Source organism: Canis aureus, chromosome X (genome assembly GCF_053574225.1).
Source record: "Canis aureus isolate CA01 chromosome X, VMU_Caureus_v.1.0, whole genome shotgun sequence".
Lineage (NCBI taxonomy): Eukaryota > Metazoa > Chordata > Mammalia > Carnivora > Canidae > Canis > Canis aureus.
The window spans coordinates 79,464,693-79,483,781 of NC_135649.1; the positions used below are offsets into that span (position 1 = coordinate 79,464,693).

Consider the following 19,089-nt stretch of genomic DNA (forward strand, 5'->3'; position numbering starts at 1 on the left):
GATCAAAACCTGAACCAAAAGGCAGACGCCCAACCACTGAGCCACCCAGTGCCCCTTGCCTTTTTAATAAGATTTTATTTCAATATGTGGCCTTTTGTGTCTCATTTAGCATAACGTAGCATAGTGTTTTTAAGATTTATCCATGTTTTAGGATGGATCAGCACTTTATTCCTTTTTGTGGCTGAATAATACTCCATTGTGTGGATATGCCACATTTTATTTGCTTATTCATCAACAGATGAGCATTTGATTGTTTCTACTTTTTGGTTATTATGAATAATGCTACTATGAACATTCATGTACAAGTTTTTATGTGGACATATGCTTTCATTGGTATAGAACCTAGGAGTATAGGGTAGGGGTATAGACCTAGGAGTGGAATTCCTGGATCATGTGGTGACTCTATGTTTCACATTTTGAGAAAATTTCAAACTGTTTTCCCAAGTGACCACACCATTTTGCATCCCAACCAGCAGTGAATGAGGGTTCTAATGTCACCACATACTTCTTCTTGTCTATCCTTTTTTTAAAAATTTAAAAAAAGATTTTATTTATTTATTAGAGACAGAGACACAGGCAGAAGGAGAAGCAGGCCCCATGCAGGGAGCCTGATGTGGGACTCGATCCTGGGACTCCAGAATCATGCCCTGGGCCTAAGGCAGGCACCAAACCACTGAGCAACCCAGGGATTCCTTGTCTGTCCTTTTAATTTTAGCTACTATAGTGGGTGTGAAGTGGTATCTGTGTGTGTGTGTGTGTGTGTGTGTGTGTTAAGCTTGTGTTTGTTTTTCAATAACCTTATTTCCATTTTTTTTTTTTATTTAAGAGCATGCGGAAGAGCAGCTTAAGACCACCCAGTGGTTGTTCCTATCCATTCAGTGATCTAAGCAGTGGGAGCTGAGGACCATTGTTCAGTAGTGGGCTGAGCACTCAAGTCTTCAATAGGGAACTTCTGGAAAGTCAGTGAGGGTATATGCACACCTTCAGACCAGTCCATGACCTTGGGTTGAGTAACAGTTAACTCAGAAGCTGGAGCAGTACATTCACCTTGAAATTCCTCTTGGATACAGTATTTCAGGAGTGGCCCTCTCTTCCCTTCCGTCTCTTCAGGATCTCCATAGAAGTAGAGATCAGGTATGATCTCCTATGGGTGCTCATGAGAGATGATGCCACGCACGCACAGAATGAACTTCCTGGTCCAGCAACCACCACATCAGACCCACTGAGTATTCTCCCTTGTCGTTGCATGGGACGGCAATGCCCATATGGCATTGCCCACAGAGGAGAGTCTGTGTTACACGGAGCAGTGGGAACATAACGTCAGACACCTCTGTGACAGGCTGATGGTCAGCCCTGGGACCAGTAACCACTAGATGTTATGGCTCTTGGGAGGCTGCCTGGATCTGGCTAGTAAATCTTCCAGGAGTGAAGTGGCCAGCAGTATGAGTGGCCCTGGTGGCAGCAGAAAACTTCAGCACAGCTGGCCAGCCTGCCAGTATTTCTGGAGGATATGACACTAACATCAACCCGGTTTTCAATGGCAACAATGGTGCAAGCCACCAGCAGAAGCATCTCCTAGGTTCTCTTCAGACTTAAGATGTAGGTGCATTCACTTTTCCTTTGGTAGATGTACTGTTTCACTTGGAAGTCGTTGGTGCCACCTAAGAGGGTTCCTGCTGCCAGGAACTTAAAGACTGCCTCCTCCCATCTACAGGACATGGAGGGCTCTGGAAACCATGAAAATTATGACAGGAACCCAGAACAGCATGATGTGTGGGGGGCACAGAAAGCTCATTGCGTTTTTTTTTTTTAAAAGACTTAATTCGTTTACTCACAAGAGCCAGAGAGAGAGACAGAAAGACAGAGGCTCCATGCAGAAAGCCCAATGCGGGACTCGATCCCAGGACTCCAGAATAACACCCTGGGCTGAAGGCAGGCTCTAAACCGCTGAGCCGCCCAAGGATCCCCTCTCACTGTCATTTTTGATCTGCATTTCTCTGGTGGCTAATGATGTTGAGCATCTCATGAGCTTATTGGTCACTTGTACACCTTCTTTGGAGAAATGTGTCTTCAAATTCTTCACCCAAAGAGATTGGGTTATCTTTTTGTTGTTGGGCTGTAAGAGTTCTTTGCATATTCTGAATACAAAACCCTTATCAGATATATCATCTGCAAATATTTTTTTCCTATTCCATGGGTTGTGTGTTCTGTGCCAAATGTTTTTACTGTTTTTTTTCCAAGACCACTCCCTGTGTGGCAGGTGTTATTGATAGGGGAAATGGAAGTTTGGAGAGGAGAAGATAGAATACAAATCCATTTTTTTTTCTGACTGTAAAATGTAGCTTTCTCCTCTACCCCAACTTGCTCACAAAGATGAATGAAGATATGTTTCTGGCTTTAAGAAGCTGAGCCTGGCAGAGGACATAAAACAAGAACACAAATGAATGTGCTTTAAAGCAGAGTTCCACTTGTCTCACAAGTGCCACAAGAGAAAAATGTAGGGAAGTGCAATGGAAGGTTGAGAGGAGAGAGAAGGCAAGCACTTCTGGCTAGGGAAATCAAGGTTGCCTTCAGTAAGGTGGCATTTAAGTCTCGAAGGATGAGTACAGTTTCATTAGATGAAGATGATGGACAGAATGGAGAAGCCCATTTCTGAAGGCGGGCAGAAATTGAGAGTTGAATGAATGAATGAATGGAGCTTTGATCCTAAGATTGACTGCAATGGGGAGTCCCAGAGCTTGTTAGGATGGGCATCCTGGCACTGCCTCTGTTGGAGGACCCAGGGACTGGCTAACCTTCCAGATGGTGGGGTTGACTGGGATAGGTGATCTGGGTGCTGGCTTGCATGGAGCGTTTAGGAACTGGCTGGAGCTGGGGGATGACTGTGATGTTGTGGGGGGGTGGGAAGGGGGAGTGATGTTCCAGGGGCTGCCTGGGAAGAGGGAGCTGTGGATCACCTGGGCTGGAGGAACCATGGGCTGGCTGGGCTGGAGGAATGGTCCACGGACTGGCTAGGATGAGAGATCCTGGGACTACTCGGGATGTGGGCGGGAAAGAGGTCGCCTGAGACAGGACGTCCAGGGGTTGGACGGAACGGGGAATCTGACACTTGGGACTGGCAGACCCAGGGAATGCGGACTCCATGGGATGTCCGGACCTGGAGGCTGCCTGAGATGGGGGTTCCAGGGATGTCTTAAGATGAGGATCTCGGGCTGAGAGGACCCGAGGGACACTGGAACGGGCTGGGATGGAGGGCTTCGTTAGGCTGCCTTTGGTGAAGCCCCTGGGATTGCTGGAATGGAGAGATCCCCGGAAGCTTGTGATGCAGCCTGCCCCTGCCTGGCGCGGGGGTCTCAGGGCGGGTCCGCCTTCGTGCGCGGGTGGCGGCGGCAGGTGGGGCGCGCGGGGGCGGACCCGGCGCGCGTGGTGGGGGCAGGGGCGGGGGGCGGGCCGGCGGCTGGGGCGGTCCCGCGCGGCCGCGCTGCGCAGTGACTCCGCAGCGGGCGGAGCGCCGTGGGCCGCGTCCTCCCGAGCCGTGGCGGTGGTGGCGGCGGCAGCCGTAGCCTCAGCTCCTGCTTCCAGTGCCGCCGGCCCCAGAGCTGTCTCCCGGGCCCCCCCGGGCCCCCGGGCCCTCGAGCCCGGTGCGCGCCCTCGCGTCCCGCCGGCCCCCTCCCCCGGCTGGGCCCGGGGGAGGGTGGCGCCGTGACCGAGCGGGAACCGGGCTCTCCTGCCCCTTCCCCTGCCCCTGGGCCGCCAGGATGGAGGCGGGGTCGGGGCCCCCGGGCGGTCCGGGATCCGAGAGCCCCAACCGGGCGGTGGAGTACCTGCTGGAGCTGAACAACATCATCGAGAGCCAGCAGCAGCTGCTGGAGACCCAGCGGCGGCGCATTGAAGAGCTGGAGGGCCAGCTGGACCAGCTCACCCAGGAGAACCGCGATCTGAGGGAGGAAAGCCAGCTGCACCGCGGGGAGCTGCACCGGGACCCCCACGGCGCGCGGGATAGCCCCGGCCGCGAGAGCCAGTACCAGAACCTGCGCGAGACCCAGTTCCACCACCGCGAGCTGCGGGAGAGCCAGTTCCACCAGGCGACCCGGGACGTGGGCTACCCGAACCGGGATGGCGCCTACCAGAACCGGGAGGCAGCATATCGGGACAAGGAGCGGGACGCCGCCTACCCGCTCCAGGACACTACTGGATACCCAGCCCGCGAACGTGACGTGGCCCAGTGCCACCTGCACCACGAGAACCCAGCCCTGGGGCGCGAGCGTGGCGGGCGGGAGACAGGGCCAGCTCACCCTGGCCGCGAGAAGGAAGCCGGCTATTCGGTGGCGGTGGGCGTGGGGTCCCGGCCACCGCGGGAGCGGGGCCAGCTGAGCCGTGGCGCATCCAGGAGCTCCAGCCCTGGGGCCGGCGGAGGCCACAGCACCAGTACCAGCACCAGCCCGGCCACAACCCTCCAGAGAAAGTAAGGAACGTGTGTTCGTGTGTTCGTACCCTCCTATCCCCGTCCCAACCTTCCCGTTCATCCCGGCTCTTCCCCTCTAGTTCCCTCTCCCAACTTGTCCGGTTGATAAAGTAAGAAGCCTGTGCCTGATTCCATGTCCTCCTCTTCCGTCCCAGCCTGTGGGAGGAAGCTGGGTCCTCCTCAAGCAGCCGCCACCCCTTCTCTAGCCACCCCAGCTTGGGCTGGCCAGATGAGTGCAGGTGTCTCTTCTTTCTCAAAACCGCCGCCAGGGAGGGCCTACGGCAGTCATCACCCCTCCACTTCTTCACCCCCTAGGCTGTAGCCGTGCCAGAGGATGGCTTTTCATTTCTTTATTGATTTTGGATGTGCTGCTTGGGATTTTTATTATCTGTGATGGTGTCACCTCAGAGCCTCAAGGGAAAGAAAGCCCCCCATCCTTACCCCCGCCCTTTGGGTCTCCTCTGTAGGTCCCAAGTGCAGGCCGGATCTTGTCTCTGGTTGCCTCAGCCCCATCCTTTCCCAGAGAGGCAGGTGGGGACCAGAATGGCTGCTGGAGGCTGAGATATCCCTCTGAGGGGAACTGCAGCACATCCTGGCCAGGGGAGCAAAGATGGGGGAGCAAAGATGGAGGCCAGGCCCTTGGCTAGTTCCTCAAAGACCACCCCTCTCTCCACCCTCGAGAAAAACACTACCCAATTAAAGAGCTACCAAGGAAGGGAAGTCTACAGAGCTTTCCTCTTGTTGGATCAGTGCCAGTTTTCCGTGCTGGTGTTTGTGTATCTGCCTATTTGGGACACCTTGGCTGTCTCTCTTGGGTTGGTGGGACATGGGCTGGAGCCACTTCTTCCATGCAGATACTACCAGTATCTACCAGTCGGGATAGATGTCAGGTGAAGAGTCAAGGGCATGCAGGCTCACAGGACTGCCCTGAAGGCCCCCTGATTTCCCTTTTGCTGTGCTGGAGAGAACACCAGACTGAGAGCTAGGAGACCTGGGATTCCCCCTTCCAGCCATGCTGCAGATGGACTTCGTGACCTTGACGGAGTCCCTTCCTCTCTCTGGCCAGCAGGTCCCCCCATATCTTGTCTGCCTCGAATGCTCCCTAAAGTCCCTCAGTTTAGATTTGCAGGTTCTGTGACTAATCCAGCCACACTACAGAACAAGTCTGAAGTCCTCTAGCGAATGGACAGCCTTCCCCCTCCTCTCACTGCTCAGCTGGTCCTACCATGTGCCACAACCAGTGGAGTGTCTCTTGGAGGCTGGGCTGGGGGTGGGGAAGCCTTCTGCCTCAGGAAATCTGCCGGGAGACAGCTCTCTGCAACTCCCCCGTGGTGAGGCAGCAGGCTGGGGTGCTGGGTTGAGATGGCTGGGCCCCAGGAGCAGCAGCTGCAGCTCGAGGGCTCAGCTGGGCTCCACTGCAATGCACCCTCAGCTGAGTTTTGGTGTGGACTGCCCCAGAGTCGTCTGGGGGCAAGGAAGATGGGTTCTCCTGTCCAGGCTCATTCCCAGTAGTCTGCCTGGGTACAGCTTGGGTCCCCACACCAGAGGAAGGGTCCAGACCCACCAAGCAAGGCTGTGTCCGGAGAGGGCCACAGTGGGGTAGAAGCAAGAGACTGGGTGGGCATGGTGGGCCCTGATCCTGGCTGTGGAATACTTTTCAGAGTGATCAGGCCTGTGACAGAGCAAAGCAGCCTCATTATGTGTGGTTCTGGGGAACAGAAGAACCAGGAGCAGGGGGGAGATTTGGGCAGAAATCAGGGAGAACTTTCCAACCTGGCTGTCTGGTGATGCAGTGGACTGACTTGAGAGGTGGGGGGTGGGAGCCTGCTGGACCTGTCCAGCAGAGGCCCAGTGGGTGTTGGGATGAGCTGGAGAAAGCAGTGTTCCTGAATCGGATGTAAAGCCCAGTGAAGTGACCTGGGTCTTCCTCAATTCCAGGATTCCATTGCCCTCAGATTCTCCATCCTGCAGATGTGGATCTGAATCTTTTGGCTGGCTGGGAGCCCATTTGCTCCTAAGCTCTGTGCTTCTGCCATCCGCACAGGCCTGCCTTTCAGTCGGTCCCTCCTTTGTGTACCCTCTAGGCTGTTGGTTGGATTTCTCTGCTTCCTTCACATTTCCCACTGGATTAATAAGACAGTTTAGATAGTACTTTGAGTCTCTCCTAAGCATATATTAAATATTTGCACATCCCTTATTGCCTCTTTGGGGGCCTCGCCACAGGCCCCATGCAGTGAGCATTAGCAACTCCATTTTAGAGATGGAGAAACTGAGCCTCCGAGAAAAGGTTTTTGCTCAGGGTTATGCTGCTGGCTCCTCTCGGGGCTGGGACTCAAACCCAAGTCCCCCTGTCTCTGAGGCCTGTCATTTTTCCACCAGAGCTTTCCAACCCACGGGAGAATCCCGACTTCAAGACCCAGCCGGGTCACAAACTGGGAGAGGCCAGGAGAGCCTTAGGATCTAGAGGATTTGAGCAGGAGGAGCTGAGTCTGGGATGAGTGGGGGCGTCGATGGGGGTGGGGGGAGGAGAAGGGGGATGTGGGGTTGAGGCGCAAGGGGGCAAAAGGCTGTGTCTCCCTCCTCACCATTCTCCCTTGCAGCCAGGCATCAAGAGGGCCTGCTGCTGCAGTGGCCATTGCTGCCTCCATGGCTGCTGAGGAGACTCCCTGCCAGGCCTGTCGGGGTTTGTCAGGAGTGGGTGAGCAGGCTGCCTTGAGAAGCCGGGGCTAGCAGGGTGGGAGTCTTCGCAGCAGAGGCTGCAGCACTGGGGGAGGATAAGTAGCACCTGTCCAGGCGACCCGTTTCTGGTCCCTGGGCTCCCTCTGGTGGAGGAAGAGGGGAGAGAGGGCCTGAGGCCCAGCTGCCTTTCGTGGCCCGGGGGGTGGGTGGGGGGTGAGGGGTGGTGGGGGGTGTTCTCCCCTCCCCGTTTGCCTCAGGGACTTGATTTAGCCCTTCCCTGAGACCCTGTGTGTCTGTCATTATGATCCACACTTGACAGCTGAAGAAACTGAGCAGCTCCGAGGAGTGAAGCCACACGCCAGAGGTCACACTACCCCGAAGATGGACTCTTGGTCCTGTGAACTTTCCCTCTACTGCAGTTGACGGCTGCTGTCGTGTCCACCCCCACCCGTGTCATACCCCCAGGATTCCCACAGCCGCCTGCACTGTCTCCTCTGGACAGGTTCCCGGTTGCCAGTATGCCTTCTGCTTGCTCTGGGTGTGGCCTTTCTCGTACAGCATAGAGTGAGGCGAGGCTCAACCTCCTGCTGGCCACTCACTGCTCTCCTGTATGTGAGGGCTTTGCTTGCTTGCTTATTTGTTTGTGGCTACTGGTCTCTGCCACGCCAATGTACAGGTCTTTTACCCTTGGAATCGGTGTCCCTCTCCAGATGACTAGAGAAGAGGTCTGTGTTTCTTCATTGTTGATCTTGGCCTGCCCTCTCCCCTGCCCGCCCCCACCTGCAGTTCTGGTACCTGGAATGATTTACCAGTGTGCTGGGGGCCACTGCTGAGGTGCCCCACACCGAAGAGAGCTGTATTTCCCACGCTTTTTGCATGGGCCTGGCTCTGGCTCTGCTGTAGGCGGTGGGGGGCTGAAGCTGGTTTGGTGGTAACTCTTCATCCTCTGCCCTCACCCCAGCACTTCCTCATACCCCCCAGCCTACCCTGCATGCTGGCTCACATTGTGAGACAGCAGCCAGAGGGCCCGGCCTGGTGTTCTTGACAGCCAGGGCAGTGCGTGGTCTACTGCTTGGCTGCTGGGCTGTGTCAGTGTGCTCCCTGCAGGGCCTGAGGGCACTGGGAGGGAGAAGGGAGGGGGAGGAGAGAGTGAGCCCAGGGAAGGGAAGTCTGTTTCCTCTGGGGTCTGGGGTGCTTTTCCCAGGGGGATTTCTCCTTCTTCCCAGGAGGGTAAGCCATTTATCCCCCCCCCCCCGCCCCCCCGTGTTGGGAGCATTATACTTGTGTGGGAGGAAATGATAATGTCAAATTGAATGAGAATTAGAGGAGTCTTTCTTCTCTGTCTATATCTGGGGCAAGAAGGGGTTGTTGTCATCCACAAACATTTCTTGGCTGCGTGCACAGAGCAAGAGGGGCCACCAGGCTGAGTGAACACCATGCTCTCTGTGCTTGCAGAGCCCCTTCCTCCTGGCCAGAGATGCAGGGCTCCAGGCTCTGCCCACCAGAGCGACAGTGTTCAGGACAAAATGAGTAGCAAGGGTGGAGGAGTGTGGAGGTTCTTGGAGGAAGGAATGAAAGAGCAAGGCACGTCAGGACACTGGCCGAGGACCAGGCTGGAGGGCTTTGAAGAGAGTGGGTGTCTCCTAGTGTCAGATGGGGACCTCGGTTGGAGAAGCCTGGACCCAGGCTTGCTCTCTGCTCCTCTTTCATCTCACCCTCCTGCCTACCCAGGGCCTCTGAATTTGCCAAGAGTATAGTGAAGGCCGGGAGCATGGAGAAGAGGCCACTCATGTGCTGAGTGAGTCTCAGCCTTCCGTGTGCCAGGCACCACCCTATGTGGCTTTATGTAATAATAGCTAGCACTTTTTTTTCTGTATTTACTGTGTGCCAAGCACTATTTGTTCTAAGCGCTTCCCATGTATTAATTCGTTCAATCTTCACGTGAATCCTTTGATGTAGATATTGTCATTAAATCTATTATACAGGGATCCTTGGGTGGCTCAGCGGTTTGGCGCCTGCCTTTGGCCCAGGGCATGATCCTGGAGACCCAGGATCGAGTCCCACGTCGGGCTCCCAGCATGGAGCCTGCTTCTCCCTCCTCCTGTGTTCTGCCTCTCTCTCTCTCTCTCTCTCTCTCTCTATCGTAAATAAATAAATAAATCTTTAAAAAAATCTATTATACAGATGAGGAAAATGAGGCCCAGAGAGGTTGGTTAACTACCCAAGGTGATTCAATGAATAAGCAGCAGAATGGAGAAGGAGCTAGAAGGAACCCAGGTGGCTAGGCTCCAGAGTCCATCTGCAGCATTCTTACCCACCATGCAGTACTGCCTCTTATCTCATTTGCAGAGTCCCTGCCAGGTGGGGGTTAGTATTATCCTCATTTTTCAGACACGGAAATGAGGATCAGAGAGGTGCAGTGACCTGCCTGAGCTTACACAACGGCATGGGGCCCAGAACTGTCTGGCTCAAGTCTGTGGTGTGCCATCACCTCCCGCAGGCAAGGTGTAAAGATGTTAACGACACTCCAGGCATGGCTCTGGCCTTCCCTCAGAGCTCCCAAGACCACTGCTCAGAGTCAGGGTCCATCTGCTGATTGCCCCTTGGATTTTCCTGATTGCCTCCTGGATTTTTGCCAGAGTCTTCTCTAATAGATGCTTCCCCTGCTCTTGTTCCTTCAAGCCTCCGATGACATGCAGCCAGACCAAGCTTTCTGCAGGGCTCCTGTGGTTTCACTCTGCTTTGGCCTGCAGGAGAATGTTTGCAGGCCTCTACCTGCCACACATGGTCCTCTTAGGATCTGCACTTAACTTACCTTTCTCCTCTCGTCTTTCCTACACACTGTACTCTGGCCAGAAGGGCCTATATACCCCATTGTTAGCCCACTCAGCCTTTTGATAATTTCAGAGTCTACTCATGCTGTTTCTTTCTCCTAGGCTGTTCCATCCAGTTCCCAGGCTGAGCTGCACTGTCACCTCTCCGAGTTTGTTAGCTTATCCCTGACCCTTGAAATGAGCGCTTTGCCCCTTTTTATACCTTAACGACTCTTTGTTTGCATCTTGTGTCCTCCCTACCAGATTGGGAACTCCTTCAGATAGAGATTTAACTGATAGTATCGAGAGCGTGTTGTGTTGGTCCCTCTGGTAGGTGCTCTGGGCATGAGTGAAAGAGCAAGCAGCCTGGAAACATATAGCACAGTAGTGACTGCTTGGTAAATGCTGAATAGATAAATGCAGGTCAGGTTAACTCTTGGTGCCCTAATGGCCAGAGGTGCCTAAGTTTTTCTTCATCCCAGGGCTCCTATAGAGACGACTCCACTTCAGAATTCTCTTGGCTCCTGTGTGGCCTTCTTATGCTTCCAGGAGTTGTTGGGCCTCCTCCCCCTGTGCTTTTTGCACTCACCCATCTTCCAGTTGCTAGGATGTCAGGGTAGCAGTCAGAGGAACCTTAGGAGACATTTAGGGCAATCTGCTTATCGTTACCCCTCTGTCCCATGCCATGGCCATGTCACACCATGGTCTTGACCCCCAATCTGTTCTGAAAGGAGCAAAGAGACATGCATAGGACCTGTGTGCAGCCTGTGCAGTCTAGTGGGAAGTTACTTATTATCCATCAAGTCTTTATTGGGCTCAGACCCAGGGCTCAGCAAGGTGTCTTAGAGTAAGAATAAGATGCAACCCCTTTGGCTCTTCCCCTGCTGTGTTCCTTGGCAGAATGATAAACCCTGGTTGTGGGCAAGAATGATGAGTAAATGATTTGTTTCCACTTTTGATGTCACTCATTTAGGCCAGGTAATTTGTTAGTTACTCTGACTTCCTCCTGGAAATTATGTGGTCTCTCTCCAAGCATCCATGTTGATAGCATTTACATGGGGAAGGCTGTTTCCAAGCACTTCGGAACTGAAGTTCTCTGGGGGCCTTAGTATTCGGAGAAAGTGCAGTGCCCTGGAAGGGGGACTTTCTGCAAATTTAGGCAAGTCACTTAACTTTCAGAGCCTCGGTTTTTCTCAAGTAGCAGATAAAACTGTGTTTTCTGATATATAAGATTCATGTTGCGCAACCCCCCCCCCCCATATACCAGAAAATTTCCTGTTTGCCTAACATACCCATCAAAGTTCTTGATCAGATGGAAAGCTGAGAAACAAGGATGGAAAATCATTTGTGGGCCTGCCCTGCCCCCTAGAGGTGTAATGTAGCAAACAAAACAACTCCGCCAAGATCCTCACATCACATCTTCAAAACAACCCAGAGCTACAAGGGCTAATCAGGATGATTCCTCTAACATTTTAGAAGGAAATTTATCACAATTATCACCTGGTATATACCATTTTCCTAATATCAATGCATTTTTTATAGCTAGATAATGTTTATACCTTTTGAAAGGGATAATATGACTGCAAATCTGGGCCTTGTGATTTCCTCCTGGATTCCAGGATGTTGCATTTACCTGACGAAAACCAATATTTTCCTCTCTATAGCCACTTTAGAATTATTGTCATCATATCTGAGATTAAAAGTACCTAAATTTTTTCCCTCCCCCAAATTCCCTTATAAAAAAAACTGGGAGGGAAGGCACCGGGGTGGCTCAGTTGGTTAAGCATTTGCCTTTGGCTCAGGTCATGATCTCAGGGTCCTGCTATCGGGTCCTGAGTCCCAAATTGAGCTCTCTGCTCAGCGGGGAGTCTGCTTCTCCCTCTAACTCTCCCTCTGTGCTCTTCCTCTCTCTCTCAAATAAATGAATGAAATCTTTAAAAAAAAACTGGTAGGGAGGTAGTTGTCTGTCTGATAAGCTGGCCAATTCATAAATGGCTATGAATCTTCTCATGATTGTCGTGAAAACGAAATAAGATGACATAGGTGAAGTGTTTAGCACACAGTGTCTGCTTACTTAGCAGTAGGCATTATTATTATTAATAACTTTGCCAAACTCTGTGCTGTGGAGGGACCGGAGGGAGAGGCCATGTGGGAGCTCACCACATTTCTGAATGAGAGATCAGTCCAGTGAATATTGCATGCCTAGTATGTGCCATGCCTTGTACTACTACAGGCAGGAAGTTCTGTCGTTAATATTACACAGTTCTCGGCTTCACAACATTCACAGTTGGGCAGTGAAGATGAATGTACTGCGGTTTCCTGTGCGCTGGGCTAGAGGGGAGCACAGGGGGCTGTGGGTGCCCAAAGGAGGGACATCTATCTAGACTGTCAGGGAGGACTTCCTGGAGGAAGTGATGCCTGAGCTGAGACTTGGATGAGTAGAAGTTAGTTAGATGAAGAAGGACGGTATGTGGGTTGGTGGAAATGGAGAACAAATGGGAGGCTAGGGCAGAGGGAACCACAGGAGTGAACATGCAGAGACATGGAACCAGCAGAGTGTGTGTGTGGGGGGCAGTTTATGAGGTCAGTAGAAAACTAAAGCACAAACAGGAAAGGCAGGAAGAGTCTGGAGCAGGGTCTGAAAAGTCAGCCAGCCCAGATCAGGAGAACACTTGAAGAGCAGGATAAGGAGCTTTATTCCGTTGGGAATTGGGAGCCAAGATAGGGTTTTAGGTTGAGGAAAGAGGTGCTCATTTTAGAATATGGGGTGGTGTCAAAAGCTATGTTTTGGAGAGATCCCACTAGTGGACAATTTGGAAGATTTGGAGGGCACCTAGTGAGAAGTCAGTGGTGACAGTCTAGATGAGAGATGATAAGACCTGATCTTAGGCAGTTGGGAGTAGAGATAATCTATTGGAGGAGAGAGACAGTGACAACACATTGGTAAGTGCTGTGAAAGAGGGGCATGCAGCTAACTGTGGGAAATCAGAGAAGTGGCAGCCATGCATGACTAGCAGGATTTTAATAATACCAGCATAAAAGCCAAGAAACTTCAAATTATAAGGACCCTTAGAAATGATCCAGCTCAAGGGGCATCTGGGTGGGTCAGTTGGTTAAGTGTCTGCCTTCGGCTCAGGTCTCGATCTCAGGGTTCTAGGATGCAACCCTGTAGTCCTGGGATCCAGTCTATGGTTGGCTGTCTGCTCAGCGGGGAGCCTGCTTCTCCTCTCCCTCTGTCCCTCCTCCTGCGCATGCTCTCTCTGTCTCTGTCTCTCTCTTACTCAAATAAATCAATAACATCTCTAAAAAAAAATCATTCAGCTAAAGCTGTTCATTTCATAGATGAGAAGGCTGAGGCCCAGAGAGAGAGAACCTGTATGATGCTGCTCAATGTCAAAGCAGAAGAGCTCTGATTAGAAGAGTCACTCTAATGTTAATGCCAGGGTTCAAAGGACCATTCCTTAAATGTGCTATTTTATGCCTTGAAATCCTGTGAAGGTTGAAGGGCTCATTATTGTTGTGTCCTACAGATGAGGAAGCCGGGTCTTTGAGACAAACCCTCTGTCTTGCCATTGAAGCAAGAGACCCTCTGCTCTGTCTGGCTCAGCCCCACAGAAATCAGATCTCAGATTCACAGCGAGGGAGTAGACCCAGATTTTCCTTTTTCCGCCCAACTCACCTTTTCTCCTGCTGCTGTCTGCCTTCTAGGTCCTCATTTAATGTAAGCAAGGCAGCTCAGAGGCAGATTTTGGCCTGAGAGCCCTGCCTGTCATACCCCTTTTTTCTGTTTTCATGGAGGAGGACAGGCTTGTCTGTCATCACCTGTGTGTGCCCATTGCTTAGGGCAGAGCCTCTCCAGCCTGGATGACTTTGTTTTGAGGCTCCATGGCATGATACACAAAGAACCAGCTTTGGAGACAGACAGATTAGGTTTGTTTCTCTTTTGTTTTGTTTTGAGTATAGTGGACACACAATATTACATTCATTTCAAGTATAGGACATAGTGATTCCACAAGTTTATACATTATGCTATGCTCCCCACAAGTGTAGCTACCAGCAGAGAGCCCTAGGTTTGAATCTCGGCTTGCCCCAACCCACTGGAGGACCTCAGCTATGTCATCTTGTCTTCTCTGAGCTTTAGTTTCCTTGTCTGGAAGATGGCTGGACAATGCCCATCTTTCAGGATTAACCTAGATCATTTGAATGGCATTCACTGATACATGTAGGTGCTTCCTAGGCATTTCCAAGGGCAGAAAACCAATGAAATAATCCAAGACCATGCCAAAGCACATGCCCTTATACCTCATTTCTTTTTTTTGTATTTTTTTAAAAAAATTTATTCATTTGAGAGAGAAAGAGAGAACAGTGGGGGAGGGGGTGGAGAGGGAGAAGCAGACTCCCTGCTGAGCAGGGAGCCCAATGTGGGACTCAATCCCAGGACCCCAGGATCATGATCTGAGCTAAGGGCAGATGCCCAACTGACTGAGCCACCCAGGCACCCCTCTTACACTTCATTTCTATAATCATGATATTACCTGAGATTCTTTAGTTTTTATTTTATTTTTTTAAAGATTTTATTTATTTCTTCCTAAGAGACACAGAGAGAGAAGCAGAGACATAGGCAGAAGGAGAAGCAGGCTCCTCACAGGGAGCCTGATGTGGGACTCAATCCCAGGATCCCGAGATCACTACCTGAGCCAAAGGCAGATGCTCAACTGCTGAGCCATCCAGGCACCCATCTTTAGTTTTTAATAGGAGCTAACTCGTCCAAATATCTGGATAGCATATCATTTAAAGTAGGACAACTTAAAGTTTAAAAACCAAACCAAACCCGTCATTTCCTTCTTCCTCATGAAATCTCCCATGGACAGCGATTTGCAGAATTCCATGCCCAGAGAATGGGTGTATTTCCTCCTTCCTAATATGAGGCTGTCATGGCTCATTGTATCTCACCCCTCTTCCCTGGCTACTGATTAATTTGAAGTACAGCTTGAGCATCTTTGTTGATCTCTTTTTCTGAGCTTATTTTCTAGTTCAATTTCTTATTCTTTCTTTGTGTTATTGAAGTAAGCCACCTCAAATCCTTTGTGACTCAGGCAGGTATAAATAACTAACGGGTGTAAATAGTAGAATGAGTGGAAGGCTGGAGAGGCTGGATGGGTGATGGTTGGGCTAAAAGGGGACCGGAAGGCGGTGCTGGTTGGGGTAGCTGAGAAGGCATTCCCATGGACAACTAACTGTGGCATCAGGAGGAATGGAAGTGTTATTGGGGGGGGCATCGGCCCCTCACTCACCTGTTTCATTCTTGCTTTAAAAGGAAGCCTGTAGGGCACCTGGGTGGCTCAGTCCATTAGAGGTTAGACGGCTGCCTTCAGCTCAGGTAATGATCCCAGGGTCCTGGGATGGAGCCCCATATTGGGCCCTCTGCTCAGTGGGGAGTCTGCTTCTCCCTCTCCCCCTGCCCATCCCCCCTGCTTGTGATCTCTCTCAAATAAATAAAAATCTTTTAAAAATATAAAAATAGGGATCCCTGGGTGGCGCAGCGGTTTGGCGCCTGCCTTTGGCCCAGGGCGTGATCCCGGAGACCCGGGATCGAATCCCACATCGGGCTCCCGGTGCATGGAGCCTGCTTCTCCCTCTGCCTGTGTCTCTGCCTCCCTCTCTCTCTCTGTAACTATCATAAATAAAAAAAATAAATAAATAAATAAATAAAATAAAAAAATAAAAATATAAAAATAAAAAGAAGCCTACATTGAAGAACAGGACCTTATATCACATAGAATCATACCTTTCCTCTTTTATACATACTGTGTGGGGAAACAGGTCCAAAGAAAGAGGAGGGACTCATTCTTTAAATTAAAGCAGTTACATGTGCATACTGTCAAAAAGGCAAACAGTGGCACCTGGCTGGCTCAGGCGATAGAGCCTGTGACTCCTGATCTCTGGGTTGGAGTCGTGGATTCGAGCCCCATGTTGGGTGGAGAGATTACTTAAATACAAAATCTTTAAAAAAAAAAAAAAAAAAACGGCAAAGAGTACACAGACACGTGTATAGTAAAAAGCCAATGTCTCCCTCTTCTCCCCTTCCGGCCCCCAGAGGTTACTGCTTTTATCATTTAGGTTTTCTGGTGGTGGTTTTATCTAAGTCATGTGCTTTCATGGTTATTTCTTCATTTATCAACTTGAAACATTATCTACTGACTTCCTTCTCCTCCGACAAATGAGGATTTAACTTATTTATGACACATCTTTCCCCCGCACAGATTGTGATAGTTAACATTAATACTTTGGTTCCTCTGTTAGTTGCCTTTGTAACTTTATTAAGCACTGTTTTATTTTTATTTCTTTTAAGATTTTATTTATTTTTTCATGAAAGACACACAGAGAGAGGCAGAGACAGAGGCAGAGGAAGAAGCAGGCTCCTCGGGAAGGCCGATGTGGGACTCAATCCCCGGACCCCGGGATCATGACCTGAGCCAAAGGTAGATACTCAACCACTGAGCCACCCAGGTGCCCCTATTAAGCACTGTTTTAAACTACAGTTTCTGAGTCCATCCATTTTCTACAGTATCTCTTCACCACTGGGTCTGTAAGGCAGTTATTAGGGCCCCATCCTTCCCTCTATCTCTCCACCCTTGCACCTCCCACATTCTGTGCTCGACACTTTTGCATTCCACAAGGTTGATTGCAGTTGCATCCTGTAATAATTAGGCCTCCAGTGCTTTATCAAGACACATCGATTTTAAAAGTCAACTACCCGTCACCCAGTTACCCCATGGGCACCCCTCACCCAGTAAGGAGGGCACTTGATGGGATGAGCAGTGGGTGTTATACTATATGTTGGCAAATCGAACTTCAATAAAAACAAATAAAAACAAACAAATAAAAGTGGACCACCAATATACTCTGTTTATGTGATTATGACTATAATTGCAGCTCAGTTTTCAGGATCCACTGTCACGACCTCTGTCCTCATAGGAAGATGTGCCTCGCGTCAAGAGCAAATGAATTTTCCTTTCTTACTCTCTATGGCATGGCTCAAAATCATGCCACCTTTTACTTTGTTTTATATTTGAGCCTAGGACTTTCTCCCTCGTTTGTTTGCTTGCTTGCTTACTTATTTAGTTATCGCTATATGGAGCTCCTTGAAACTGCAGGATAATCATAGCACATCTTCTGGGGACAGTTTACCTGGAGTTTTCTAGAAGGATTTTTTGGTAAATGTCACACTGAAGTATAATATGCATACAGAAAAGTGCTCATATCACAAATGAACAGCTGGGGCAATTTTTGCAAGCCAAACATACCCATGTCACTAGCACTCAGTTCAAGGTCTGTTTTCCATTCACCTGGCCTGGTACTCAGTGAGTGTTCAATCCAGTGCCTTTTATCTCTTCTTACATAATTTCTTTGGTAGTTTCCTCCTCTTCATTTTCTCTGTTTCCTCTTTCTGGAATGTCTGCTAGTTAGATGTTGAACTTCCAGGATTGATCCTCCAGGCTGCCTATCTTTTCTCTCATACTTTCCATTTTATTGTTTATGAATGAGTTCATAGAAAGCCTGATTGATATGTTTATATATCCAGGCTGTCTTGTCCACTTGCCAGCTTTATTTCAGGTGAGCCTCCAGAGAGCTGGCTGTTATCATGGGTGGCCCCCTAAATGCCAGAATGTAAAGCACTTTATTCTGGAGACACCAACATGCCACTGGGTGCCCTAATTCACCCTAGATAGTTTAATTCCTTTAGCTAGAAGCTCTCTGACATTTTGCCTAGGGGCACATGCCAGGCAGCTTGTATTCTGGATTTGGGAGTTAGGGGAGCAGGGGAGGATTTCATGTACTTATTTTCAGTTTATCCCCCTGTTTTCAGATCCTGATCATCCCTGATCATCCCTGATCATCTCCAAGTCTGGAGTCTCTCTGGGCCTCTGCTGGCCTGATTGGCTCCCACCCTGGCTGCCACCCCCTGAATGGTGTCCCTGGCTCTCCTTCAAATATGAACACTCTTCTCTTTGTTTTTAGCTTACAGACCTTCATTTAAATCTCTCATCCGTTGATATTGCTTTCTTCCATCCTCTTCACTGTTATGACTTCATATCTTGTTTTGTTTTCCACATTCATTTTAGTGGGCTCCTGGGAGTGCAGCCCAGCCTCCTTTGCTTAGGCAGGGGGAGCAGGTAGGCCAGACCAGGGTCCCTAGCGCACAGGAGGGGGCTTTGAGGCTGAGTGAGGCTTCTGCAACAGCGAGCTGCTCTAGGCTGCTCCCCACTTCCACCCACTCTCCTTCCCATCATGACTGATCCTCCATCCCTTTGCCTCTAGCAGAGGGAGGCAGGAAGGGAGGGCTGGAGAGAGCCAGTTCCATTTTACTTTTCTCTCTCTCTCTTCCCCTTCTTTTTCTTTTTTCTTTTTTTCTTTTTTTTTTTTTTTTTGGTCCTAATGCTGAGCTGATCTGGACTGTAATACCTGTGCCTAATCCCACCTTCCCTGTTTGGTGCCCTCCCTCTGACCTAGAATGATTGTTTCTTCCAGAAGTACTTCCCTGAATGTTTATGGTTGAGGGTGGATGCCGGGCTTGGGCTGCACTGTGTATAGGGGAGATGGGGGCCAGGTGAGGGAGAGAGGCCAAGCTCACAGGCTGGTATGGGAGATGAAGTGCCACTTAGCTCTGGCATGACAGAAGGAAGCCACAGCTGTAGCAGTTAAAAGCGTTGGTTTTAGAGTTAGACCAACCAGACCTGAATCTCAGCCCCACCACTTATTAGCTGCATAACTCTAGGCAAATCACATGGCTGTCCTGAGCCTGAGTTTTCACATCTGTACGATGGGAAGAATAACCATCTTGCCCAGCTGTCAAGAACACAGTGCAAGCCCCGAACCCATCATAGGTACTTAATAAATAGTCACTTTATTCTTTTTGGATTGTTAGAAGGTAGAATATGCTTAAGACCAAATAAAGCCTGCTTGACAGGAAGGAGCCTGGGATCAGGGAAGGCAGCATCTGACCTTATCAGTCCCAGGGCTGAGCTCCCTAAGGGCTCCCCAGAAATTACAGGACAATAGTCTGTTGTTTGGCATTCAAGGCTCTTCGTTGTAGTCTCTGCCTGTCTTCTTTTTAAAATAATAATGTAA

The 19,089-nt window shown here is 50.3% G+C and overlaps 1 protein-coding gene and 1 pseudogene across 6 annotated transcripts in view; one reads left to right on the forward strand and one right to left on the reverse strand.

Moving 5' to 3' along the window:
* Nucleotides 1-319: 319 nt before the first annotated feature.
* Nucleotides 320-3,144, reverse strand: LOC144308911 (small ribosomal subunit protein uS2 pseudogene; annotated as a pseudogene).
* A 380-nt stretch (nucleotides 3,145-3,524) lies between these two features.
* IQSEC2 (IQ motif and Sec7 domain ArfGEF 2) overlaps nucleotides 3,525-19,089 on the forward strand; it is a 79,728-nt gene continuing 64,163 nt past the window's right edge. For 5 of the 6 annotated variants that reach the window (XR_013374367.1, XR_013374366.1, XR_013374368.1 and 2 more), the window contains exon 1: nucleotides 3,526-4,465. Coding sequence is in view for 3 of the 6 variants with exons in the window: in XM_077887356.1 (XP_077743482.1) it covers nucleotides 3,759-4,465 (707 nt within the window). In the remaining 3 variants the exon portion in view is untranslated. Of the gene's footprint in view, nucleotides 4,466-19,089 lie in introns of all 6 variants that reach the window. The other variant, XM_077887355.1, reaches the window with a different exon arrangement.